Genomic DNA, 27,416 nt, shown 5'->3' on the forward strand with positions numbered 1-27,416 from the left:
TCCTGACGAACTAGGAAGAAATACTTGCTACTATTCTTATCGCCAAATCGATCGAAATCCCCATTGCAACCCACTACCGCGCATCGCACACGAAGTTTCAAGTTTCAAGTTTCTAATTAACCAATCGCTAAATACTGTCAAAAAAAGGCTGGCCCGAACTCGCCGAAAAAAAAGGTCAAAGACATTCTGTCACGGTGAGCCGCAAGGATTGCCAAAAAAGAGGAAGCGCCTAGAAAAAAGTGGCTGCGCCATGGATTCCGGGATTCTGGATCCCGGGATGTGTACCAGGGGTAGGGAGAATAGATCGATTCGATGATATCCATTTCGACAAAAATATATATTATTTACCGATTTTATGGATGGGTGGGTAGGGAAGCATCAGCCCTACAGGTCTGCAACTCGACGGGTCTCAGCATCCACATCTTGAAATGCGTCGCCTAGAAACCTCAAAACTTCCTCGAACTATCTTCACAACCTCTCACCCACCACATACCACCACCTACGAATTTCAATTTCCCGATACCCCCTCTTCCACCTCCTATTTTCAAAATGAAATTATCTTGTATATTCACAAAGTTAATGCTACTCGAAATCCTCCACTTTCCATCCCAAGATCCTTTTCGTGTTGCTCTTTTCCTGCTATTTTGAAGCCCAAAATTGTCATGTGACCTTCGAAATGGGATGGAGAAGAAGACGAGGGCGTTTAGGGGATTGGAGGGAACGTCCGTGGTGGGAATATAGCGTGTGGTGGAATTTATAGAAACTGGAGGTGATCGTGTCGTTTCTATTGGTTACGCTTGAAATTTGTGTTGGAACTGGGAGCTACGGTTAAGCGCCTTGCAGACAGCTAGGTCAGATTTGGTCTTGAATGGTACCGCGGATTGTGAAACTGTCAGAGATTTTAGGGCCGGTAGTAGCAGAGGGATTTGACGGGGCCGAGTCTTTCTTCTTCTTTTGATGTGGCGCTGGGCTGATGAATTTCTACATTTTTAGAAGATAGATCCAAGGCAGGGTAATGTTGGATTGAGCTAGGCTGGAGGCAAAGGAGGCTTTCCATTGGCTGTTACTTGGGTAGGCTAACTGGAATAAGTTCTACAACAGGAACGCGGAATTGCAACGTTTTGGTATATGCATAATGGACGAAGAATTAGAGCCCCATAGGAGGGAAATTTAGGACAAAAGGGAGAAAAGTGTATTTGGTAATTGAGAATCTAGCTCTCTTGCAGGCGAAGTAGAGATAAAAGGATGAAAAAGTGGTGTAACGGATATCTAAACCAAAGCGAAGCCATTGATAAAAGAAAAAAGCGGACTAACGAAAGTCACAGCATCTGGCTGTGCCCAAACGAAATTATGCATAAAAGAGCGAAATAAAGAAAATTCCTTTCTCTGACCCCGCAATCCATCTTTCGCAACATCCGTTTAAGCTCCAAACTTCGTATTCTCCCTAGCCCGCCCAGACAACCTAGTCCTCTCATTCCTATACTTCCAGAAATACCACCCACCGACGACAGAGCTAACGAGCCAGAGCAACCAATTGACGAGATCCAACCACATCGCGTCGCGCATCTGCTCGATGTCGTGGTTCCCTTCGGGGTCTTCGTGCATGTAGAGGGAGGCGAAGATGGCGAAGACGGTGAGCCAGCAGATGAAGAGGACTATGTCCCAGATGAAGAAGAAGCGGAGGGGCCAGAAGGGGAGGGAGTAGAGGATCTATTCAGTATCTTGGTTAGCATTGAAGGAAAATTTAGTGCCGTTTATGAGGTTTGCGTGGTGTGTGCGCGTATGGTTGTAGAATTCCTAGTCCAAATACTGTGAGAAACCAGCCCGACCACATGGCGACTTTGAGCTGCGAAAATTTGATGCCACAATCGCCAAGTTCGTAGAGTTCCAAAATGCCGCTGCCGCGGACCATATCAATCACCTGACGATTTTCATCTTCAGAACTGCGATGAAAAACAGCAGGACGGCCCGGTCCACCGGCCGATCTGGCATCCAAAGTCGTCTTGTGACTTTCGCTGACTTTTTGGAACATCCGGCATCCGAGAATTCGAAAACACCGGGACCGGTATCATGACCCAAACCGTCGGGATGAGTTCTGAAGCTCGTGTGGTGTGTGAAACGACTGCCGAGACCGGATTGTGGATCTGCCTGAGCATAATAGATTCATTGGTGATGTGAAACTGTTGGTAGCTCGCCCTTGGTATATTCTTAGAAGTTCTCGAGAGTCTGTCGAGATCCATCCTCTCCACCAGAAATCTTGAGCTTCGACTATCAGGATGTTGACGGTTCTGGGGGCCGTTTTGAAAGCCAAAGCCGTCATGTGATGTTGAAGCTGTAGGGGATGTTATCCTTTCTGCATCTCTTTTGGTAATCATCCTTCGGAAGCCCCCCTCGAGAATCCTTTCATCGCTCTTTCCGAAATCTCCAGAGAAAGATGGAAATTTGTGATAACTTTGATATTCCGGCCTATCGACGGTCTTGGAGCGGTTTCGCCATTCGAAATCGTCATGTGATTTCTGACCTTTGGGGTGATCTTCTTGACAATCAAATCACCATTGGTAAAGTTGTCAGGTCTCCTTCCATGGTACTAGAGTTGCTTTGGAACCGCAATATCCTCCCAAAGGTTCCATGGCCGCCTGGAGTTGCTCTGGCTCCGAGGCTCTAGAGAGAGGCTTGCGATAGCTTCGAATCCAACCTGTCGACAGTTTGTGGGCTGTTTTGCGGTTCAAAGTGGTCACATGACGTGACATCATTCCTAGCACTCGAGATTACCATCACCGGGTACAAGACTATGCCATCACCACCGCTCTCAACATGACTTCAAAATATTTCCGAGCCTTTTTGCCAAGCCTTTTGATCAGGATGCGTCGGAGCTTTGGGGGTATTTTGTGATTTTGACAGGTCTGTTGAGGCTGTTTTGAAGTCCAAAGTTGTCATGTGACCTTTTGTTCGTTGTGCGTGGACGTAGATGATGATGGGGTTGCGGATCTCCTCCGCTCGCTCTGGAATCTGGAGTGGGCAATTCTGAAGCCCAAAGTCGTCATGTGACCCCCTCCACCTCCACCTCACCGCCAACTGAAGTCGTGAAATGACGTCATACCCACCTCTCCGTACACACACACACTCACCCCAAAACGATCTACCTTTGCGGAGACAACGGCTTGGGGATGGGGGAGAAGGTAATACTAACAGCGGTAACAATGCTCAACCCCCCGACCACAACCGCCCAAATCCACCTAGCATCGGCGTGTTCCCCCGCATCGGTCGCTCGGGCGAGGTATTTGCCGTACAATCCGATCACGGCGCATGCTAAGGCTAATTGGAGGAGGCGGAGGATGCCCTATTATTATGCGGTTAGCAGGGGGGGCGCTTCGGATACTTGGGGGAAAGTGTGGGGGTACCAGGATTATACGCCCCGTTAGCGTTCGGATTGCTTTCAGTGACATTTTTGTAAACGATAGCTATCGAACCGAGGGAGGTCGTAGATATTGTGAAAAGAGAAAGAGGGGATGGGGTTTTAGAGTCAACTGGTTTTTATAGCCTTGCGGGTCGAGGGATGTAAACCAGCAGACGTCGACGTCTCGTGAGCCTTATATCCGACCCGACACCAAAATCAGGTTTTAATACAAAACCGGCAACGGTATGGGCTCGAAAATCTCCTACTGATGAGAACGATGAAAAACTGCTCGATCCAGGCAGCGGCAAGAGATAGAGCTTTTTCGCCGCTAGAATTCACGTATCCACAAGCCAGCACATTCGCTCGTTATCCCACCCAACCACAACCCGGCAAAACCTCACGATGTCATCATGCAGCACTGGCTGTTCGTGAGCGTCCAATAACTATCGACAGAACAAGGATTTGAACTCCATCCAAGTGGACAAAAGGGTCTCGGATTCTTTAGAAACTCGAAAAGACACCATAGAAGCCCTGCCGATTTGCAAATTTAGCGAGAGAAAGGGCTATGGGTTCGTTAGCTGGCGCATTCCAATCCGTCCGAATTCGTAGGTATGACGTCAAGGATATCGCAACCGACCGAAAAATCACAACTTCCCTCGATTGTTCAAACTCTAGCGATGGCAGGGTTACGAGACCGGTGATTGCGATGAAAAAAAAAAGAACCTTTTATATACCACAATAATCTACAGAATAATAAAGAATAAGTAATAATAGTTGCGAAAAAAGGGGTCAATGGTGAACAAGAGATCTCATCTCATACCAAAATCATCGAGATGCGAATCGCGGAAGGAAAAAAAGCGAAATAGTGGTAATGATAAAAAGGAAAAGAATAGGAGTCCACAATCAAAATGAAAAGTGGAGTGAAAGTTAAGGAAACACCCATAACGCTCTATCAACCATGCGCTTTAAACCATAACAGAAAGGAAAAGAGACGCCCCTCATTAGTTATTTAGTTCGCGATAAGTAACTAAGCCAAAAAAAGGCGGACGAAGGGGATCATAAACTCTTTGGAAACGTGGGGCATGAATCTTTTAAGGGAAGGGGGTACCGTGCAAGCAAGTACCCTTAAATTTCATATTGTTCGTGAATCTATGAGACGGAAAGGATAAGAGTTTTAGGGAAAGTCCATGCAGGATTAGTTATTTCCTTCTCCGGAGAAACTGGTCACGTGGGTCGTTGTTGATGAATTTTTTTTTTCCTTTTCGACAAAGAAAGGGGGACTTTTTTTTCGGACTTTGGTTGGGTTTATGTTGTAGTTCCGGTCAATCCATCGTATGTCGGAGTGCGTGTCTCGTGTTCCATAAACGTTTCGTGATCGAGGGAGAAAGGTGAACAGACGACGCGGCAAATAATGATAATAAGAATAAATCACTTCGGTGTAGGAGCATCGACGATGAGGTCGACCGCGTCCGGTTTACCCGATGGCTCGGATGCATCAAGCGCATTCCTTAGCGGCGAAGGACCAGGTCCGGCGGTGGTAGCAACGGCAGCTGGAGGTTGGGCGGTATCCTTCCGAAGAACCCTCAACTTCCCCAAAACACCGCCAGTATGAACGATGACAACCTTCTTCTCGTGATCTTCGTGAAGGATCTCAATAACCTCTCCGGGTTGAGGACCCGTGTTCGGATTTGGGATCGGAGTACGAGACCGCCGCGACCGCGTAGCGATGGAGCGGTCGGAGCTTTGCGAACGGGATGTTTGGCCGTTATTATTCTTGTCGGAAGATGATGAAGATGGCTGGGAGATTTGAATACCCGGTTGCTTCTTACGTAATCCGCCGTCGATGCCGTCGTCTACATCGTCGGTCATGGTAGGATCCGAGGCGGCGATCGCAGCGGCATTCTTTGCCGATACGGCGACAGGATCGTGGTGGAATTGCTGTTGGGTGGCGACGGAGGCGGATTCTTCCTCCATGTTGATGGTGATGACTGGATGATAAGGGGTTTGAAATCGAGAAGAAGATGAAGATTTAGGTCGGATGGAAGAGTCGTAGTATTCGTCGTGATCGAATTCGAAGAGTATCCAGTCGTCTTCCCAGTCGAAGGGTTGGAGATCGCGTGAGGTTGGGTTTTCGTCAAAGATTGACCAGTTGATGTCGGGAACGGTGGATTCGGCGAGATCGTTGGCGAGAGATGCCTGATGAGAAGTCAATAAATACGCAAGTCGAGGAGAGTTGATGGCAGGCAAAAAGGCTAAAAGATAAAAGACGGAGAGGCTCCGAACGGAGGATGGCGGCGATTCGCTGGATCTAGAACAGTTTGGGCTGGGACGGGGGTGAAGGAAGGTTAAAGGGGAAGAGGGAGAGAAGATTGTCCGCCGGCGGCTATCAATCAGGCCACGGCCCCGGGCCACACAGCCTGGTTCGAAACGAACTAGCCAGGCAGATGCACCTCAGCCGAAGACCAGAACGGTGATGGCCGGATGGATGTGATACATATGCACATATGTACAATGATCCCGCGTGGGATATGTATATATGCATGCACTGTCCTCATCTCTGCATGATGCTGCATGATTCTTAAGAAACTCACCATGTTCGTCTCGTCCTCTGCGCCGTAATACTCGTCCCAGAAGTCCTCATCAAAGTCGTACCACTCCGTCATCTTTCCTTGAAAACAGTTATCACAACCTCCTACAAAAAGAAAAGAAATCAAAGATCTCGACGGTTAACGATCTCAAGCCCTGTGGGGAAACCCTGTCAGTAAATACCGTTCGCTAAGACGTCGTAAAAAAAAAAAAAAAAGACGAGCGCTCGAGGATAAGAAGAGGAGGAGATGGGAAAGAAAGAGATGGAAAAAAAAAGAGGAGGCGACAAGACAGGGAATATATTTTACCAAAAATGAATCCAAAGCAGAATGCGACTCGAAGATTCAAATAGCTTAAACTACCTCTACCTAACTAACTAAACCTTAACATCTACTCTTTATAAAAATCTCCTCAGCCACCAAAAAGATCTAAGAAATCGAAAGCAGGAAGATGCCGACCGCCACTGTATTCTCTTCAAGTTAATTAACAAGCCTGGGTATTAGTGGTGATGGGTAAGGATAGAGCTGGATCGCCAGCTGATGCACATCTTATGACCCCGTCGAGCCGACATGCATGAATCCGACATGAAAACCATACAAACGAAAAACCCCGGTACTTACTCCGCCTTATAACCTCTGCCTGGTTTGCATGTATACGTGTACACGGGTAACCGTCTTTCGCATGGGCCCAAGCTGGATCCGTCCTTTTTCGTTGACCGTCCCGCTGCACTGCAGGGCGGCTTTTGTCTTAGCTTAATTCTCAAGTCCTTTGTTCGTGACTCGAAGGCCTCGAGGATCCGTTTGTCGGTCGTTTGGGCGGATGCGGAACATGCGAGACAAGTTTCGGCCCCCAACGCGAATATTGCAACATTTTGTGATTGCTACCATGTTCCTTGCAGAATATCCCATTACGACAAAAAGCAATGGGTAGTCACCACATATCAGAAAGTCGTTAAATCAAGTCAGCAGTGTTTACCTGTAGCTACTCAACCCCCCTACACACCAATCCTGACGCAAATGGAAAAGACGGATTGGATTCGTTTACTACGTCGTGACGTGTCTATCACGGAAGCGAGAAAACTGAAACAATTTGGCTTGCTAATGTAATGAGAAAGTTAACCACTTAGGTAACTTTGCGATGTACGTACATGGGACCGACCGTTTTAAGGACTAACGTGGGGATTCTAGATGTGGGGTGGAAGATGGTGTGATGTTGGTTGCTGACCTCTGATCGATTCCAGCCGAATAGGTAGGAAGGTATTCTGCATTCAACCCCCGAGAGCCTAGGTATTCCCATTAACGAATTCAAACCGTAAGAAAAACAATCCATAGATTTCATACCCGTAATATGCTGTTGTTTTGCCTTCCAAGGTTGCCCCGAAGAGCTGCCAAATCATTTCAAAAGAAGATAAACCCCTTCTAACCATAAATATAATAAAATCCCAAAAGGATATAAACCACCGCCCCGGTAAATACCCTAATAGACCTCGAAAAGTCCCAAAAGAAATTCGGTAGCGCCCACAACATCCAAATACACATTCTCAACCATAAAGGTTTTCCGTCAGATAACGCTAGAAAAGTCGGTAGTAAGGCGAAATGACAGGCGTACAAGAAGTGGGTAGCCGCGGGGACGGCTAGAAAGTCGGCTAGAAATCGTCAGTTAGCTTGGGTAGTACAACGTGGGGAGTTAAATTTAACTCACGGAGTCGGAATTGTGCTGTGATCGGGACTTCGTGGGAGGGGCCTTTGCCCGAAGGTGCCTTTTCTTTCTCGATATCGGTCTTTTCGTTGTCCAAAACCGTTCCTTCTTTGTTTCGTGCATCTTCTTCTTTTAGTAGATTAGCCGGTTCCTTGTCAATCGCAGCTATTTGCTCCTCCAAGGCCGCTTCTTCTTTCTTAAAACCGGTCTCTTTCTTCTCCAATGCAGCCTCCTCCTCCTCCGATGTAGCCTCTTTCTTCTCCCTGGCAGCGTTTTCTTTCTTGGTATCGGTCGTCTTCCCCTCAACACCAGCCGGCTCCTTCTCGATATCATTCTCTTTCTTTTCTATTACAGCTATTTTCTTCCCGATTTCAGCCTTTTCGTTCTCAATATCAGCTGCATCTTTTTCGGTGTCAGCCTTTTCTTCCTCTATTTTAGTTTTTCCTTTTACAATCACCGCCTTTTCTTCTTCAGTACCATCCTCCTTCCCCCCATCCCTCGCAAAAAACCCGTCCAACACCTCCTTTACCTCCTTCAAACTCTCAATCATAGAGATCCTAATGGGTATAATATCTCTGAGATCATTGCTCCCTTCTGCTTCCGTTAACTCTTCTCGAAGGACGATTAATTCCTTTGCGAGTGTTTCTAGTTTTTTTACAGAGGTGGCTTTTTGGGATGCGGTGATGGCGGTGATGAGGAGGTTGACGGATGTTTTTAGGTCTTGGGATTTTTGGGACCATTTTTGGGAGAGCGTTAGGAGGGTTGGGGCAAGGGTTTTTGGTGGCTTATTTTCGACGACGTTGGATGGTGTAGTCTTAAGCTCGGTAACCTCAGGTTTATCCTCCGTGCCCTCTACCGCTGCATCTTCAACACCCTCGACCGGTTTAACCTCACCCCCTTCTACCGTTGCAGTCTCGACCGCTAGTGGCGGTGGTGAAGTTTCTCGAGAGGGTGATTGGAGAGGAGGAGGAGGGGCATTCGATAAAACTGGAGATTTGATCTTTGGTGGTTTGCCGGGTTTGACGGATTTATTCCTTTTGCCTCCCATGGTTTTTTTTTTTGATGTGGTGGGTGGTTGGGTATGTGGGATTGGGGTGGTGGTAAGGGGGGTGGGTGGTGATGTGAAGGTTGGGATGTAGCTGGTTGAGGTAGCGGTGGTTGGGACTAGGTATCTAGGAGAATGAGTGAATGTAGTGTAGGCGGTTTGGGATGTTGATACGAGGCAATGTATACGGTATAGCTACATAGGGCGGCATAGCAACCACGTCACGGGTTTTTGGATGTCACAGAATACGCTTTTGGCTCAGAAGAAGTAGTATACTATCAGACTGGCTTTAAGACTTGAATATTGTCTCGTACCCAGACCCGGTCGGCTGAAATAATGTCCGGGAAGCCTCAAGTTATAACGTTATAACTGATAATGGATCGGTCATTTAGCATTGTAAATCTCTCCTTCTGCCTATATCGTTAATCCGCCTTTTGATACCATTTCATTCCATCCAATGTTTCCGAAGGGTCGTCGCTATTTTATATAAGCGATCTTGGAAAATTCTAATCCCGTTGGTGTTATAATTACAAACCCACTTGTTCCATGTCAAAGATTTTTATTACTCGTCTGTTATTCCAAATCCTCCTTGCAATCGATATTAATTAATTGTTGATTCCGTAAACCCCAGACCTCGTTTTCAATCTCATGATATATGCATTGCATTCTTAGCGAGGTGTAAATTCAGGATTCATGTATATTTAATACCGCGCGCGGCCGCGGCAATATAGAAGCCTACACGATACCGTTTTGTTACGCCTATAGGGCCGACCGGTCGTGATCAAAATGGTATTACGATTGTTGCATTTTGAACCCGACCTCCCAATCGGTATCCTTGTCCGATGGATCGGAGTTCCCCACCGCTGCAAGCTGCGGACAGGGGCTTTAGCGTTCTGTGGGGTAATGCCGCTTCCAGCCGAACCAGCACTCTCCAAAACCTCGAGCTCTTCGCATGACGCCCGACGGCGTGCAGCGCAGCTGGGCCTTCTCCAATGGAATGTGAAAATCAAGATCATTTTCTCTTCCTCCCGATCTGATCTTAAACCCATATCCCTCCCTTTCTCCTTTTCCCTCTCCTCATCCCCCATCCCCGAATCGATCTGTACCATAAGTCTAGCGTATCTGTAATATCGCCACAATGTCGCGCCCAGTCTCCTTCCACCTCCTCCGCACCCTCCGCCCAGTTACCGCCCGTCACCTCTCCACGAGCACAATACCCACCACCCCGGCCCGAATAAAAAACCTCCTCGTCGCAAACCGCGGAGAAATCGCGTTAAGGGTGCACCGAACGGCCACAAAGCTCGGCACGACAACTACAACGCTATATACGGATCCAGATGCGCACGCAGAACATGCGCTGGTATCGTCGCATTCTATAAACATTGGACCTCCGAGTGCTTATTTGGATATTGAGAAGATTGTAAAGGTGGCGAAGGAGAAAGGGTGTGATGCCATTCATCCGGGATATGGATTCGTACGTCCTTCTTTTTTTTTTTTTTTTTTTAATATATAATTTTTAGAAGAATCGGGGTTAACGGTTGGGGGTATAAATTTCAGCTCAGCGAGAACGCCGCATTCGCAAGAAGATGTACCGAAGAAGGCATCCTCTTCGTCGGCCCCCCACCCTCAGCAATCGACTCGATGGGCAACAAATCCTTATCAAAGGACATAATGATCTCAGCCGGCGTCCCCTGTATCCCCGGCTACCACGGCACGAACCAAGATCCGCACTACCTCCTCTCCGAAGCCGAAAAAATCGGCTTTCCCGTCTTGATCAAAGCCGTCAAAGGTGGTGGCGGCAAGGGTATGAGAATCGCCCGTCAAAGCTCGGAGTTTTTGGCAATGTTGGAAAGTGCAAAAACCGAAGCTCGAAACTCGTTCGGTGATGAAGTTGTCCTGGTTGAGAAATACATAACCACCCCACGGCACATCGAAGTCCAGGTATTCGCGGACAGCCACGGAAACTGCGTTGCCCTCGGAGAAAGAGATTGTTCGGTACAACGACGGCATCAGAAGATTTTGGAAGAATCACCGGCACCGCATTTGGATGAAGCTATCAGACAGGATATTTGGAAGAAAGCTAGGGATGCGGCATTGGCGGTGGGGTATCGTGGTGCTGGTACGGTGGAGTTTATATTTGATAATGATACCGGTGAATTCTTCTTCATGGAGATGAACACTAGACTTCAGGTTGAACATCCGGTTACGGAGATGGTAACGGAAACGGATTTGGTACATTGGCAGTTGATCGTTGCCGAAGGTGGCAAGTTACCGCTTACTCAAGAGCAAGTTGAGCAGCAGATGAACGGGCATGCTATCGAAGCTAGGATATACGCCGAAAATCCGGACATGTAAGTTTCCTTCCCACCTATCCTATCCCGAAAACCTCACTGATTCGTAGAAACCCAGGAACTTCATCCCCGACTCCGGCCCCCTCATCCACCTCCGCACCCCAACCCCGACGGAAACAGTCCGCATAGATGCCGGCTTCAAACAAGGCTCCATAATCTCCTCCCACTACGATCCCATGATCGCAAAGCTAATCGTAAAAGCACCGACCCGCGAGCTAGCCCTCCAAAAGTTGGTAGCAGCGTTATCAGAATACGAAGTAGTAGGAATGTCCACCAACATTGAATTCCTAAAACGCTGCGCCGCTCACCCCGCCTTCGTTAACGGTGATGTCGAAACGGGGTTTATTGAAAAACATAAAGATGGGTTGTTTGAACGGAGGCAGACGCCCGGTGAGGTATACGCGCAAGCGGCGTTGGGGTTGGTGGTCAACCAAAGTCTTGAAAGCATCTCGGGCGATCCGTTCAGTTATTTCGCTACAGGACAAGGCGGTATTCAAACCCGAAAAGTAGGGTTAATAGAAAAATACAAAGAAGAAGAAACCCAAATCTCCGTCGAAATCTCAAGAGTCGGAAACGGTATCTTCGATATCACGGTCACCACGCCAAAAGGAACGGAGACCTACCCATCGGTAGCGACGGAATACTTCCCTTCGTCACCAAAGGATATTACATCATTCTATCCGCATACGAGACTGGAAACTAGGTTTATCAGAACGGACGACAAAGTTACGTTGTTTCAACAGGGGATACAGTATACACTTCATATTCAAAGACCAAAGTGGTTCGAAAAGGCTCTGGGGGTGAAGAGTATGGAGAATAGCGTGTGTGCTCCTATGCCGTGTAAGGTTTTGAAGGTTCTGGTGAAGGAAGGGCAGGAGGTCGGGAAGGATGAGCCGTTGGTGGTTATTGAGAGCATGAAGATGGAGACTACGATTAGGAGTCCGAAGGTTGGGAAGGTGGCGAGGGTGGTTCATGGGGAAGGGGTGAGTTTATATCCATTTCTTTCTTTATATAATATATATTATTCGGAACTAATGTGATTTTGGGGACGTTTAGGATATTTGTAAGGCTGGGACGGAGTTGGTGGAGTTTGAAGTGGTGGGAGAGGAAGCTTGAGGTTTGAAAGTACTGCATGAAAGCGGACGGATCGGATGTGGTCAGAATACATATATATATATATTACTGTATTGCTATGAATATAATTAGGCTACATTCGAAAGCCTATAAAATAATAGAAGAGAATAGGGCGCAGAAGGCAAAGCAAATAGACTTTGTACCCCGGATAAAGCTTGTGTTTAAAGGAGCCGACCTTGAGGATGCAATCAAGGATCTCGACGATACTCTGAACGGCCTCTATCGATTCATTAAAATAACTTGTGAGAACCGTCAACTGGGCGCTGAAAAGCCACCTCGAAATGCAAACAAACTTGCCGTCGGCTTCCGCAAAATACAGACTCTCGCTAACAACTTGCATCTGGCAATCTGTCAAAGTTGGAAGATTGGGTGTCACGCTCGGCATGACGCTAGGTTATTTCTCGATTATCGACTGGAGGCGGCTCTAAAAATTGGTGCGAAAAAGAAGGATCATACACCTGCTCTATCCTTTCGATTGGTTTTTGGAGCAGAATCACCCCCGAACAAACCGCTTCGGCACGAAACAACAGTCGAGGTGACTGGCCGAGAAGATGAAGATGACGATGCAAGCGTATGCGCAGGAAGCTCAGGGGCATACCGTGTAACCGTCGTAGTTCCGCAAATGTTATCGACAAAACTGACTGTCACCGTCATTGACGATATCTGCGCGACCATTGAGGCGTCTACCCTTATCAAACGAAGAATAAGTTTTGTCATCGCTAAGGACCGGAGAATCGGATCAATATCGACAGATTCGAATTATTTCCATTGCGTCTTTCATGGGGATGAGATATCCCTTAAAAGGCTTCTGTCCGAACATCAGCCAGGAAGTCGCAGTTGCATTATTATCCCTTACGGCCAGCGTATTCCGCTCGCGCTCCGACTCGCATCTAACCTTCTTCAACTATTCCGAACACAGTGGCTACAAAAACCCTTGTGCAAAGATTTAATATATTTCCCGATATCCACATCAGGCACGAAGTGCGGCCCTGACTTCGGAAAACCATTCGTATCCATTCCTATCGATGACGGCATTCGGTATGTAGCGACGCAAAACAATACCGATATCAGAAATATCATATTAGAGTTGGGAATACTGCTCCTAGAAATCTGGCATGAGGCGGCATTTGAAAGTCAATATAACTTGAAAAGTACATCTGGAATGCATGAACCGCGTCGAACGTTTGCGTTTGATTGGATAATGAGCACGACCAATCCACCTCCGCCATTATACGAAGAGGCGATTGCATATTGTATATCTGGAATAAATCAAGGAGAGATTCGGTATTGGGAATGTGAGGATCCGAGACTATGGGAAGCATTGTGTCAGAATGTCATCACTCCGCTTTCTAAAATGTGTAAGTTAGGGGGGGGTTTTGGTGTTGATATTTAAAGAGGTTGGGATCTTTGGCGAACTCCGAATCGATCTTCACACCGCCCTAATATGGTAGCGGTAGTCTTCCCATGGTCATAAAACTCTGTATATATATTTATGAGGATATATTTGCTGATATAATCGACCCCAAAAACATTTAATGGCTCGGGAGCTAGCCCAGTTATACTCCAGTAGTGTTTCTACTATATATTGTTATATACTATGGAGGAAGGAGGGGGTTATTAGTACGCACTCTTAGTCATGATACAAGATCTTAAGATTGACTATGCATTGCGGTGTTCAATAAGTATCACAACGGTATTGATCGATCGAAGAATACAGCATGAAAAAGATCAAAATTAAGTCTCAGCTCTATGTACAAGCACCAGAGGTAAACCTTGCCTCATAAGACCACTCTCTTTCCATCCTAGTGCCCTCTCTCTTTTTCTTTCTGTTTTGCTCTATATTCTAGCTGTCACTAGATATCCTGTAATACCATCTAGGCTTCTTGCTTTTCGACAATTTCATTTTTAAGTGACACGTCACGTTTGCTCGGTGGAGGGAAATAACCACTACCGTCGCCGTATCCGTATGGATATCCGTAATGAGGATCCGGAGGCCCGTAAGGATTATGATGACGAACAGCGCCCGTTGATGACCCTTCGCCGGGATCATAATTATAAGGGTCTTCTTCTTCAGCCGGACCTGATAGATAGTACGGTGGTTCTCCTGAAGGGGCGGTATTCAACATAAAATCATTTCCAAAATCATACATATCAGGGCCCATCGCATATCCCGCCAGATCCATCGCAGGCGCATCTTCCACCGGGTTCATCGCAGGCACATATTCTGCCGGGTTCATCGCAGACCGATGTTCCTCCGGCGGTATCAAGGGTGGATCTTCAACCGGGATGACCTGTCCTGGAAAACCGGCAAGTTCAGGAGGGACTATCCATCCCCACCCTCTATTTCGTTCATGATAACGGACATTTGGCGGTATTTGATTGATGGCGTCTAGGAAAATTTGCAGAGGTCCCTGTAGTGCGATTGTCGGTTGGATTAACGTAGCGACGCAGTAACACCCTAACAAGTGGGACACGGTTAACCTCAGCACCTTAGCCCGATTACGGAGTTTTCTTCATATTTTTCGATACATGTTCCAGGAAAGCTTAAACAGGAAAGAATGGCTAGAATTCGCCCACTTACCAAGGACTACCTCGCAAAGAGAGGCCCGAGAAGCTCTACACTTCCTGATTTCTTTATCGATTTTGCGCTGTCCTGCTATCAACTTTCCCTCACTATTGCAACGGCAGGCAAAACACTTCTCGTGATATCTTTGAATTACTGCGTGCAGATGATCCTTAGTGAAATCGCCTATGATGTCCTTCTGGTAAGCCTCCATGAACTTTGTCAAAGCTATTTTAGCAACACCAGCAGTGTTAGGAGTGACGTCGCCGCTAAAAATCCCTTTGCCTACGAGGAGAACGTCTTTAGGCTCGTGACATTCTATGATTAATCTTCCTTCCTTATAGAAGTACTCTGGTGCAACGACACGGTCAAGGATTGAACCGGGTGGTTCGAGCGTGATATCCAAAGGTAGTGAAGTTGTGACGGATGATCTATTTTCAGTTGGACCCTCTCCGAGGGCTTTCAAATTATTCACGGGGGGTGCTGATTGTGAAGAAGAATTGTCAATGTTTGATATATTGAGAACTGGGATTCCGAATGACGTTCTATTGTCCAACTTTCCAAAGCCGAGTTTAACAGATGTTGCCGGTGATACTGGTACCCCAGTGGCATGCATGGCAGTCGGAATTCCGGAAAGAATGTACAGAATACCGTAAAGGTTTAGCGGGGCTGCTCTGCCAGGTCTGACAAATAGAGGCATTATAAAGGAGGTTTTAACGGCCCAAAATATCGAGCGGCGCTGTGGAATGTGTGTATGCACACCTACTTCAGGAGGTACCGAAGTAGTCCAGCAGGGAGGGTAGAATAAATTTCCATTATATATAGAAGGAAATATATCCAGGGAGGAAACAAAAAAAACATAGTCCTTTCGAGCATGTGATTACTTCCTACGCATACGTATAGAGCGTTTCGACGAGCAGCTGCGTCGAATTAGTAAGTTTTCTAACGTTATAGCGGCCTTAGCGGCGTGGCAAGACTGACAGCGGCCGTGCCTCCGAGGAAATTGATGAGTATGTATAGATATGGTATCACTGACGCACTCCGAAGTTCCTAACAACACTATTGAAACTTCACAGGATCTATTAGAACACACAATGTGCGAGAGCTCAACACTTGTGCCCACCTCTGCCTCGAAGGGCCTGGACTTGAAGCTACGTGTCCGCATTTCTCATTAAATTTATCAAATTTCTCGAAAATGAATGCATAACGGATTGAAATTTTGGTTGGTAGGACAGCGGGGACCAGGCAGCAGTTTGGGTCCCTTTGTGTTGTGTGGCATAAAATGCAACATCACCGGTAGTACCCAGTATGCAACACCAAGTGATTTATCGATGAACCCAATTTACTCCCATTCCCTGTTAAGGCCGGGTGCGATTGGAGTGGCCGACATAGCAAACCATCCTGTCACGTACTGGAATCAATTGGAGCAAGAAGAAACCTATGAGTACAACACCGATAGCAGGCTTCAAACCCTCGTAAGGTTCGACACGTCGCTTGCTGATTACATATACTACGACAGCAGATGGCTCGAGACTCTCACGGACGGATGGCTCCTCGAGTTCACCTACTATGCGAATGGAAGGTTTGATTGTATTGTTTCGAACGCCGAAGGTATTATCGCCTATACCTATAATCTGGCTGCAGACATATCATATCTATGATAATGCTTTGGCCGGATATTCTCGGTAGCCTGTGGTAAGGGTATGATCAACTAACCATACGTACAAAATTGACAATATATGAACGGTTCCTGCAAACTGGAGGTAACGCTAAGAACCAAGATTGGTTCTTGTGGAAGCAGGACTTGACAGATCTGTCCTATAGTTCCGAACGAAGGATAGTAGGTAAAGAGAATCGCTATTTGTACTGGAGAGATCTCTTGGATTCGGAATACCAAACCCATACACCTCCTTACCCTAGCTATCTGGCCGAATGATGTAACGTAAGGCTAGAGGCAGTGGTGGGTATTTTGCAGGCTGTTAATTTTGGGCCGCAACAGGAAGGTGTGAATAAATACTTGGCGGCATTTCGGTATAAAATGGTCCACCGTTTCCCGGTTTCCCGGTTTCCTCTTTTCTTTTCCTCGAAAAGATGATCGAGAAGTATTTCACTGTCTTCACTTAAAAAGTCAGGCCTTAAGAGATACAAAAATCTCATTGTGAATCGTCAAGATATTTCTATGTCTTGCATCCTTGGTTTCGAATCAAGTGTAAAATTGTAGGTTGATTAGTTGCTATTTAGACGCGAGGCGAAACTTCCTGTGCATGTTGGGCCAGCAATGCCATATCCCGCCATGTCCAACAACATCACTCTCAACTCTCCAGCTTGCCCGATTGCTGCGGATGCATCGTTTGGCCCGGTTGTCAAAGGGTGTCGAGATGGCTTTGATTTTACATTTGCATTCGAACAGTATTTCTTTGCCATCGTTCCATCGGTTGTTGGGTTGCTTCTAGCTGCGGCTCGTGTCAGAGTACTCATAAGGAGGAAAACCGTGGTCGTTAGAGGAGGCACGTTGAAAGGAACAAAGTTGGTATGTGCAGCCTCGGTCCCAGGTCACTGTATCGCCGGTGCTGTTGGATTTCGAAAACTCAACGCAGCGATGCATCAATGGGACACAAGTACTTCTACAGTTATGATTAATATAGCAGGGCTAACATCTTGAATGGGATGACTATAGTTTAGTATCGGCTTGTTTGCTTTCATCCAATTATCTCTTCTCGTCTTTTGGTCGGCATTTGGGCCCACTTCAGCTATTAGGACGCAAGCAATAACCGCTGCGTCTTTCTCGTTTCTCGGAGCTCTTGTGTTTTCCGGCCTATCCTATTACGAGCACCATAAATCATCCCGGTGAGTATCTAAAAGCACCTCAAACTATGGTTTGATCTGAAACCCAACTTGTGCTTACAACCATAGGCCATCATGGCTGTTAACCGCCTACCTCGCCTTCACTCTCCTCCCGGATGCGACAATTCTTCGAACGCTATACCTTTCCTCGGTCACGTTTTCGCTTGCTATTCGGGTGCTCTCGTCTGTCGCATTCGCCGCAAAAATAGGCATCATACTCCTAGAGTCGATCACAAAAGAGAATGTTGATGATAGCCATGATAAAGTCGGGCGGACACCCGAACGGTTTACCAGTCCGTTTAGCCAACTGCTTTATCTTTGGTTGAATGGACTCATCAAGTATGGATTCAATCATGTCCTGAAACTTGAAGATCTTTTCCAAGTAGATCAGGAAATGGAAGCGGAGAAACTTGACGAAAGATTTTGGAAAATATGGGGTAAAGGTAGCCTACTAATGTTCGCTTCCTTCTATGACTGCTATGCTGACGATATATATAGATTCTTCTCATGGCAAATCAAAACTGGGGCCGGTCATCATTGCTGCTTTGAAATTTCCTCTACTTTTAGCAGCCATTCCAAGACTGATTTTGATCATGTTTATCTTCTGCCAGCCACTTCTACTCGAAACCTTTCTAGGGTATCTCAAAGATCCCGAAGAGAGGAAGAATGCTAACATTGGAAAAGCTATGATCGGAGCGTACGCTTTGGTCTATACTGGCATGGCGGTGAGTAACCACGGCTCTCCGAGGGAGTCGGCTCATGATACACACACTAACAAGTCCGTTATCCTTAGATCGCATCGGCATTCTATTGGTATCGGAACATCCGATTTATTGCCATGTTGCGTGGAATATTAATGTCCGCGGTCTACAACAAAACGACCCAACTCAGCATTATTGCCACCAATACAACGGATTCAGTTACACTTATGAGTGGTGATGTGGAAAATTTGGTCAGAGGTTTGAGGGAGATCCACGAACTCTGGGCAGCTATTGTTCAGATTGGTATCGCTACTTGGCTATTAGCGCGACAACTTGGAGCGGCCTGTATTGGGCCACTCATTGTTTGCTTTGGTAATTTATTCAATTATTCATATATACAAATGGTACTAATACAATATTTCGTAGCATCTGCGATTATTATGGGAGCAACCTCTGGTCGAGCAAAAAAGTACCAACTCGAATGGATGGGGGAACTGCAGAAACGAACAGGTATGATGGAAAAGGGTGCCTGTTTCGATTGTTTTGAAGCTGAGATTGATTATTGATTTGACAGGGATAACTTCATCCGTTATGGGCTCGTTGAAAGGTATCAAGATGCTTGGCCTGAGCAAAAAATTGACGGGCCTCGTTCAAAAGCTTCGAGTCGACGAAGTGACAGCATCCAAGAAGTTTCGTATGCTGGCCGTCTATTCTTCGACACTTGGTAGGCCCCCTTGTTTGAAAAGCTTGTATTGCACTTTGGATCATGGGATCCGGCCTCGACTTGTGATCTGGTCTAACATTGCGAATATTCGGCTTCCAGCTTATTTCCCTATGATGCTCTCGCCCGTCGTGACTTTTGCAATTTATCTGGGAGTGGCCCTCCGTAACCACACGACCCTCGATGCGCAAAGAATGTTCACGTCCCTATCTCTCCTAATGCTGATAACTCAGCCTCTCTTTGGAGTGTTCCAAGACATCTTTGAATTTATGTCATCGATGGGGTGTTTGGAGAGGATCGAAGCGTTCTTGAAGAAAGAGACAAAGAGCGACCACAGACTGCTCTCCTCCCAAACTACCTCGGGAGCTACCCGCGGTCAAACCTCGGAGAGCGATATCGAACTCGAACGGTTTACTATCCAACGTGTGGAAACCCTTGATGGCGAAGACATTACCTTGGAAGTCCGCGATGCATCCTTCGGATGGAAGAAAGATGACGATCCAGTCATCAATAATGTCAACTTTACAGTCGATACTAGCAGTTTGGTCATGATTTGCGGACCTGTCGCCTCCGGGAAATCTACTTTGTTGAAGTCACTTCTCGGGGAGACACTGGGTCTTAAAGGTTTTGTCCGACTCGCAACCGATTCGATTGGATATTGCGACCAGGTGCCCTGGCTCATGGTGAGTTTTAGTAGCCCTCGTCGACACTTGAACTTTCTTTATTTCTAATATTTTCTATTTCAGGGAATATCTATAAAGGATAACATTACGGGATTCTCGAGATTCAATCCGACCTTGTACAACGAAGTTTTACATGCTTGCGACCTAGGTCCAGATATTTCTGTGTTCCCCGACGGGGATAACACACTCGTCGGCAGTAAAGGTATAACTTTGAGCGGCGGACAGAAGCAGCGAGTGGTAAGGGAGTGTGACATATACAGGAGAGATTACTATGATATCGGTGCTGACGAATGGCTCTTGGTACAGGCACTAGCTCGAGCTCTATATGCCCAAAAACAACTCATAATTCTCGACGATGTTTTTAGTGGGCTCGACATGCACACCCAATCGAAGGTATTCAACCGTGTGTTCGGCAGGCAAGGACTCCTCCGAAAGTCAAAATCTACAGTGATCCTGGCTACACACGCCGTAAACCTTCTCCGACATGCTGATAAGATCATCGTCCTTGGTAATGACGGTGCAATTCTTGAACAAGGCTCATTCGGTGAATTGGTCGAAACGGATGGTGGATACGTCAAGGAGGCCGCTAAAATGCTCGATGAAGATGCGATAAAACTTTTAACTGAACATCAAGACATCGAATATTCTCTACAGTCGCCAGAACCGGAGAAGAAATGCGTCGATGCATCAGAAGATCCCAAACGTCAATCTGGCGATTGGTCACTATATACGTACTTCTTCTCTCGCGTTGGCACAAAGATCACGATAGCCTTTGTCATTCTTGAGATGCTTTGGGCATTCTTTTCAGCATTTCCGAGTAAGCGAAATTCCCCCTCTCCATAATTTCAATCTATATTAATCAGTTTTCCATTCGGTCTGTAGCACTTTGGCTCAAATGGTGGTCGGATGCAAATGAACGAGCTCCGAATCAGCAAGCGGGGTTATACATAGGCGTATACGTGGTTTTACAAACTGCGGGCCTCTGCTCGACTGCTCTCCTAACTTGGTGCTGCTGCGATATCATAGCGCGAAAATCAGGAATTGAATTCCATAGGATCCTCCTGAACACAGTGATGGGAGCCCCGATGGCCTTTATCAGCAAAACAGAAGTTGGGTCGTTGGTCAACAGGTTTACGCAAGATCTCGGACTTATTGATCGCCAGTTGCCAATAGCTATCATGTGCTGCGCATCGAGTATGGTCCCTCGGGATTCGGAGCACGCCCACGGCATTTGCTAATCGTTTATCCGAAATAGATTTGTTCATCGTTGTGGCGCAGGCGATCCTCATATCGAGTGCTTCCGCATACATTGCCATTAGTTTTCCGGCACTCATTCTAGCATTCTACACAATCCAGAAGTACTACTTGAGAACATCTCGTCAGTTGAGATTGTTAGATTTGGAGGCCAAAGCGCCAGTATAGTATGTTTGTCCGCTTTGGTAACAACTACATTGACCCGCAGAGCTAATAGGATCACCAACCGTAGTACTATCTTCCTAGAATCTCTAGAAGGATTGTCCACAATCCGTGCCTTCGATTGGCAAGCCTCATTCGTCTCTAAATCTTACGATCTAATCAACACAGCCCAATCGCCCTTCTACCTCTTATCTCTACTCCAAAAATGGCTAACCTTAGTCCTTGACCTGATGACAGCTGCCCTAGCCGTCCTTGTCGTGGGGATCGCGGTGGCGACCCGTGAGACTGTGAGCGTCGGATTTACAGGTGTAGCATTAACACAAATCATGGGATTTACGGAGTGCATGAAGATGTTCATGTTGTTTTGGACACAGATGGAAACAAGTTTGGGAGCTATCTCTAGGATCAGGGGATTCAACGAGGAAACACCTAATGAGGGAACCCCCGAAGAGGAAAACGGAGTGGTACCTGCGGGATGGCCTACGGAAGGAAAGATCGAGATGCAGGAGGTTACAGCCGGTTACGATGAACGTATGGTTTTGAGAGAGGTGGTGATATCGATTTCCGGTGGGGAGAAGTTTGGGATATGCGGTAGGACCGGAAGGTAAGTATCATGGCGCCGTGGGTTCGGAAAACTAACTAATGAATTGTCATTTATGTAGTGGTAAAAGCTCGTTGACATTGGCATTGCTACGCATGATGGAGCTAAGCGCTGGTACCATATCTGTCGATGGCGTTGATCTTTCAACCATCTCACGAGAGACTGTTCGGACAGAGATAAACGTCATATCCCAAGAGCCATTCTTCTTCTCCGGAACCATCAAGCACAACCTTGACCCTTACGGTGCGGCGACGGACGAAGAAATGGTAGCCGTACTCCAGAAATGTCAACTTGGTGGTATTATTGGCGGGGACGGGAGCCTGAACGATGAGTTTACACCAGACACCCTCAGTCACGGCCAAAAACAACTGTTTTGTCTCGCGAGAGCATTGTTGAGGAAGAGCAAAATTGTAGTGTTGGACGAAGCGACAAGCGGTGTAGACAAGGATACGGACGAAATGATGCAGAAGGTTATTAGGGAGGAGATGAAAGACAAAACTGTTATCGCAATCGCCCACAGGTTGCAAACCATCATGGATTTTGATAGAGTCGCGGTTATGGAGAACGGAAGGGTTGTGGAAGTCGGAGAACCTCGGGCCCTGTTGAAGGAAGATTCGAAGTTTAAGCGGTTGGTGGATGCAATGTAGCTAGGGCCTGACCCGAGTCATTTCGGGTTATCACTAGGACCTGCATAGAAATATTCCATGGGGTAAGCTATTACCAATGATACAAGGTCGGCGGGCATTTTTCCACCAACGTCAAATTGCAATATCCATGTCAAAATACACATTCCTGCGGAACAAAACTGCAAGATCAGATAGAAGCTTCCCTGTCCAATATAGCTATATTAAAACAGATGCGTAAAGCTCGGACCAAGTACCGTACAAGGAATACCATGGTTGAAAGGAAGCAGGCATCTGAAACTCAGCTGCATCATAGAAAAAATAGTTTTCCCCAACCGAATGCTTTCTAGAAGGCACAAGTCAAGACGATTTAAGGTTTTCCCCGATCGCTGCTTTACAATCGGTAAGGCGATCGCCACCATGGAACTAGGTGGCTTTTTCGGGCCTTGTCGTTCCGACCCTTTGTGTTATAAACATGGGTAAGTAAATACCGGGATGGTTTGCATTGGCTGTAGTGTTGTGTTTTAGGCACGCCGGAGTTCAAGGTTATGGGATGCCGAGAATGGCCTCACTAGCGGTCCCGGTAGAAGAAGTTTGAAGATGAGCATCTTGGCTGGCTGGATACGGTGATGATTTTTTATACGGAGTCCCGGGTGGTGATAAAGTCGTACAAGGTGACTTTTGTATAAATTGTGCGGACGTTCCGCGAAGAAATCCCCTCGTTAAGCTACTCTTATCTTGGCGTCGCTCCAAAGTATTGAAGTATATATATTATCAATCGATTGCTTCGAAGGAAGAGGCTTCGAATTTAGAAAATAAAATGCGCGTCTCGACTTTCTTGTCTTTCGCCGCCGCCGTTGGCGGTGCTCTCTCCCAGCTGTCCAGCACCCTCCAATTGGTCACCGAAGACTTTGGCGAAAATCCAACAAATACTCCATTTTATATCTACGTACCAACATCGGTTACTAGCAATCCCGCTGTGATTGTTGGTGCGCATTGGTGTACCGGTTAGTACAGGTAACCACATATTCGGTAATATAACACTAGTGCTGACAATATCATCCTAAAACAGGAAGCGGACCTGATTTCTTTTCTGGAACGCAATATGCCCGATATGCCGATACGTACGGATACATTGTCATCTATCCTTCTGCAAATCGTGACTCGAAATGTTGGGATGTGAGTTTTCCGTCCAGGTATCCCTGCCCCATATCCGTTACTAAGCTAGAGTGTACAGGTTGCGAGCAATGCGACGCTCACCCACAACGGTGGCAGCGACTCTCTCGCCATCGTCAACATGGTCAAATGGACTTTGAATAAGTATAACGGAGACCCGGACCGGGTTTTCATTACCGGCATGTCTAGCGGCGCTATGATGACCCAAGTCATGATGGGTGCCTACCCCGATATCTTCAAGGCCGGTAGCGCATGGGCTGGTGTTCCGTATGGTACGAAGCGAACAATCCGCATAAATGGAAAGATTCCTAAATCTAACATGCAAATTCAGGCTGCTTCGCCGGACCAACCGAATGGAACAACGATTGTTCCACCGGCGTCCTTCACAAGACCGCAGAACAATGGGGAGACGATGTCCGCCGGGCGTACCCCGGTTATACCGGCCCCCGTCCGAAGCTTCAGATCTGGCACGGAACCCTCGATGCCGCTCTTAGCTATAACAACGTTGCGGAATCTAACAAAATGTGGTCAAACATTTTCGGAATCTCGTTCACAAGGAACGAAACTAACACTCCGATTCCAAACTACACCAAAATGATCTTTGGAGATGGTACCAAATATGTTGCATACTCCGCAGAGGGAGTCGAACATAACATTCCTATTAGAGATCTAGATGCTCTGGAGTGGTTTGGCATCTATAATCCTTCCAGGTACGTTTTTGATTTTAAATTTAGTCTACCACTGTACGGAAAACCTTTGGAGATTAACGAATTGGCATTAGCACCTCTACCACGACCACTGCTAGCAGAACAACAACGACACCCGCAACCACAACGGCTACTGCCACTAGATCTACCACTGCTATTACTACAACTCAGACGACAACCTCAAGAACCACAACCACAAGCGCTTCAACCGGTACCGTTGGACAATGGGGACAGTGCGGCGGCGTTACTTACACGGTAAGTACCTATCCAAGCCGATGCTGCGAACGGGCTAATATATATGGGTTCAATAGGGGCCTACCGAATGTTCCGGTGGATGGAATTGCACCAAGTTGAACGATTACTACTGGCAGGTAAGATTTCGAAACGGAAGAACGTCCCAACAACGAACATCGGGCGCTAACATTGGATTCCCTTGCGATTAATAGTGCTTGCCGTAAAGGATCTCGAGCTCAATGAAATGAGTTCGGAGTAGGCTCAGGAAAAGCGAAGGAGATTTGTACAAACCGACGATCCTCTTATGTACATAGATACCTATTAATCGATTCATACCGATTGAGTGGAAACTAAACACCTGAAATATATCAGCCTTGCAACGATGAGTTGTTTCTATACTTTGTGTGGTAATGCGCTGGCATGCATACGGAGGATCTCTTCAGCAGGATAAATATCGAGAGGTCCCAGCCGCCGGTAGAGGCGCAGTTCTCCTCAACGCCATCGTCGAAGCAGTATCCTTTAAATTTGGTAACAGCCTCGAGATGTGCGAAAGCAATATCGCACGGACTATCTTCACAACATGGAACGAAGACACGATGGAGCTAGAAATCGAAGACTACGCAATAGGCTGGATGTGTACCTTACCGCTGGAGCTGACAGCCGCCATCGTCGTGCTCGACGGACGCCACGAGTCACCCGAAGACATACGGGAGAACGGCGATAACGCATATGTATACGGTCGTATTGGCCGCCACAACATTGTCATCACCTGCCTTCCATCCGGGGTTTACGGGGAGACTTTTGCAAGCTCGATGATTAGCCTCTTGATAATGCAATGCAGAATTGCGCCGCACTTCGTATGGACGATTTCCAACAATCAAAATTTGTGTTTCCGCTATGCCATATAATAAATCAGTCCGGTGGTATCTATACTGAAGTGGCTGACGCTTAGAGATGTAATTTACAAGAACGGAAGGTCCCCGATAAAGAACTTGTGGTAATTTTTGTGTTGCCAGTGACACCTGAAGCTTCGAGCTCAAGCTCATTGCTCACACGCGTTTGCGCTTCTGTTATCCCCACCACTCCACCGCTATCACGACCTTAGATTCACATCGGACGCCAGTCGTCAGAAACCGCCTCCCGTACCCCCGTAGAAGTACTCCTGGCTCCTCTAACGACATTCAAACCATACAAGACAACATCACGAACCTCCAACGATAGCCAGCAGCAAGCCTCCAGCTGCACACCCCACCATGGCGTCCCCACAGGTCAAAACCACACTGAACGAGATCCTAACCTCCTCAGCTTCACAATCCGACAAAATCCCCCCCTTGCAAACCCTCCTTTCCGAGATCCTATCCTCCTCCGCTCCCGGACAGCTGACTCCGAACCTCAAAGCCTTCATCGATACCGTCCTAAATGAGCCTATTACGCTCATCACCTCCCGTCCCGTGATGACGGAGCTCGTCAGTTCCTTATCAAAGCTTCCGAATGAAAGCGAATCGAAGAAGGATACGTTAAATTACCTTATCGACGCTCTCAGACCCCGTGTTGTTTCGTACGAGGAGTCGGATACGCTTTGTCGCGAACAGTTGGCGGATATTTATGAGTCTGAGAACGATAATACGGCTGCTGCGAATATTCTGATGGGGATTCAGTTGGAATCGTCTCAGCGTCTTATTCCTGATGAGTACCGCTTGAAAACCTACATCCGGGTCATGCGAAATCTTCTGGAAGACAACGAGTCGGTTACTGCGGAGCGTTATCTTAACCGTGCAGTCGCGCTTATCCACAAATCTACGGATGAAATCCAGAACCTTCACTTCTTGATGTGTCAAGCCAGGATTTACGATAACAAGCGAGACTTCCTGAATGCTTGTCAGAAATACCTACAACTCAGCTTTTCGCAGGTCGTCGAAGAGACCGAAAGGTTGGGATGTTTGAACGCAGCCATCATATGTGCTGTTTTGGCGCCAGCCGGACCAGCAAGAAGCAGAGCTCTCGGTACGCTGTACAAAGACGACCGAGCTCCTCAAGTAGAGCACTACGCAATCCTGGAGAAAATGTACTTCGATAGAATACTCAGCTCCGAGGACGTCGATGCGTTCGAAAAGAGTCTCGCACCACACCAAACCGCACAAAATGCAGACGGAACAACGGTCTTGACACGAGCCATCGTTCAGCACAACCTACTCGCCGCATCGAGGTTGTATAACAACATCGGTGTCGAGGAGTTGGGCGTCCTGCTGCAGTTACCGGCCGAACAGGCGGAGAGGTACGCGGCTAGAATGATCGAACAGAAGCGGTTGGCGGGACAGATCGATCAGATCGATAAGGTTATTTATTTTGATGGACCGGCCGGGACTGGGGGGCATGCGGACGGGGTTATCATCGGGAGGCAGACGAGGAAGTGGGATGCTAATATTTTGGCGTTGGCGGAGGAGGTCGAGAGGGTTACGAGTTTGTTGCAGACGGAGCATCCGGTGAGTCTTTCAGCCCGACCTGGCCTCGGACCTGACTTGGTCGTTGAAGGGGTTTTACTGACGATATTCGTATAGGAGTGGGTTGCTGCGAATATGGTTCATTAGAAAATACTCGAGTAGGTATTGCAAACATTACGTGCTTGGTTTTGTCAGGGGTCATGGAAGGCGTTCTTCTAGCTATCGTAGTCCGGTTTTGCATAATATACAATTCATGAAGCTTCAAATGGCCACTCGAGACTAGCCGCATCGATCAACTTTCCTTGGAATTCGCAGGCCATCGTAAGATACGTAATGAATATCGAGCATGAAGCCAGCCCCGTTGTGTTTTGGCCTTCAGAATCCAACGGAATAAACGTGTTGCCACGCTCGTTCTTGCGCCACACGAGTCGATGCTGTGGCGTAGTTATATCCCGCTTCCCCGCCGAATCCTCTCTCGGAAACACGCAAACGTCA

At 47.1% G+C, this 27,416-nt stretch overlaps 8 protein-coding genes across 9 annotated transcripts; 4 read left to right on the plus strand and 4 right to left on the minus strand.

Moving 5' to 3' along the window:
- Positions 1-1,419: 1,419 nt before the first annotated feature.
- Positions 1,420-3,446, minus strand: DFL_009185 (uncharacterized protein; the record flags this gene model as incomplete). Its single annotated transcript, XM_067639033.1, has 3 exons — positions 1,420-1,710; positions 3,191-3,340; positions 3,402-3,446. 3 exons carry the CDS (start codon positions 3,444-3,446, stop codon positions 1,420-1,422), a joined length of 486 nt encoding a protein of 161 aa, XP_067486862.1.
- Positions 3,447-4,825: 1,379 nt separating this feature from the next.
- Positions 4,826-6,060, minus strand: DFL_009186 (uncharacterized protein; the record flags this gene model as incomplete). The annotated part of the gene is made up of 2 exons (XM_067639034.1): positions 4,826-5,593; positions 5,989-6,060. The coding sequence occupies 2 exons, from the start codon at positions 6,058-6,060 to the stop codon at positions 4,826-4,828; spliced, it is 840 nt and encodes a 279-aa protein (XP_067486863.1).
- A 1,092-nt stretch (positions 6,061-7,152) lies between these two features.
- Positions 7,153-8,729, minus strand: DFL_009187 (uncharacterized protein; the record flags this gene model as incomplete). The annotated part of the gene is made up of 4 exons (XM_067639035.1): positions 7,153-7,265; positions 7,324-7,367; positions 7,592-7,628; positions 7,685-8,729. 4 exons carry the CDS (start codon positions 8,727-8,729, stop codon positions 7,153-7,155), a joined length of 1,239 nt encoding a protein of 412 aa, XP_067486864.1.
- Positions 8,730-9,864: 1,135 nt separating this feature from the next.
- DFL_009188 (uncharacterized protein) lies at positions 9,865-12,193 on the plus strand (the record flags this gene model as incomplete). The annotated part of the gene is made up of 4 exons (XM_067639036.1): positions 9,865-10,200; positions 10,284-11,077; positions 11,136-12,060; positions 12,134-12,193. The coding sequence occupies 4 exons, from the start codon at positions 9,865-9,867 to the stop codon at positions 12,191-12,193; spliced, it is 2,115 nt and encodes a 704-aa protein (XP_067486865.1).
- Positions 12,194-14,085: 1,892 nt separating this feature from the next.
- Positions 14,086-15,474, minus strand: DFL_009189 (uncharacterized protein; the record flags this gene model as incomplete). The annotated part of the gene is made up of 2 exons (XM_067639037.1): positions 14,086-14,669; positions 14,793-15,474. 2 exons carry the CDS (start codon positions 15,472-15,474, stop codon positions 14,086-14,088), a joined length of 1,266 nt encoding a protein of 421 aa, XP_067486866.1.
- A 1,593-nt stretch (positions 15,475-17,067) lies between these two features.
- Positions 17,068-22,387, plus strand: DFL_009190 (uncharacterized protein; the record flags this gene model as incomplete). Of its 2 annotated transcripts, none has more annotated exons than XM_067639039.1 (14): positions 17,068-17,304; positions 17,452-17,621; positions 17,688-18,061; positions 18,117-18,343; positions 18,412-18,691; positions 18,746-18,829; positions 18,894-19,043; positions 19,143-19,723; positions 19,787-19,960; positions 20,030-20,540; positions 20,606-20,917; positions 20,979-21,144; positions 21,210-21,743; positions 21,802-22,387. In XM_067639039.1, 14 exons carry the CDS (start codon positions 17,068-17,070, stop codon positions 22,385-22,387), a joined length of 4,386 nt encoding a protein of 1,461 aa, XP_067486867.1. The 2 variants fall into 2 exon arrangements, with proteins under 2 accessions (XP_067486867.1, XP_067486868.1); XM_067639040.1 differs by having other exon boundaries at positions 17,688-18,055.
- A 796-nt stretch (positions 22,388-23,183) lies between these two features.
- On the plus strand, positions 23,184-24,704 carry DFL_009191 (uncharacterized protein; the record flags this gene model as incomplete). Its single annotated transcript, XM_067639041.1, has 7 exons — positions 23,184-23,370; positions 23,436-23,542; positions 23,601-23,811; positions 23,871-24,249; positions 24,321-24,501; positions 24,558-24,617; positions 24,693-24,704. The coding sequence occupies 7 exons, from the start codon at positions 23,184-23,186 to the stop codon at positions 24,702-24,704; spliced, it is 1,137 nt and encodes a 378-aa protein (XP_067486869.1).
- A 1,029-nt stretch (positions 24,705-25,733) lies between these two features.
- DFL_009192 (uncharacterized protein) lies at positions 25,734-27,068 on the plus strand (the record flags this gene model as incomplete). The annotated part of the gene is made up of 2 exons (XM_067639042.1): positions 25,734-26,963; positions 27,039-27,068. The coding sequence occupies 2 exons, from the start codon at positions 25,734-25,736 to the stop codon at positions 27,066-27,068; spliced, it is 1,260 nt and encodes a 419-aa protein (XP_067486870.1).
- Between the last annotated feature and the right edge of the window lie 348 nt (positions 27,069-27,416).

The sequence above is a fragment of the Arthrobotrys flagrans genome (assembly GCF_004000055.1).
Source record: "Arthrobotrys flagrans strain CBS H-5679 chromosome Unknown unitig_1, whole genome shotgun sequence".
Classification (NCBI taxonomy): Eukaryota; Fungi; Ascomycota; class Orbiliomycetes; order Orbiliales; family Orbiliaceae; genus Arthrobotrys; species Arthrobotrys flagrans.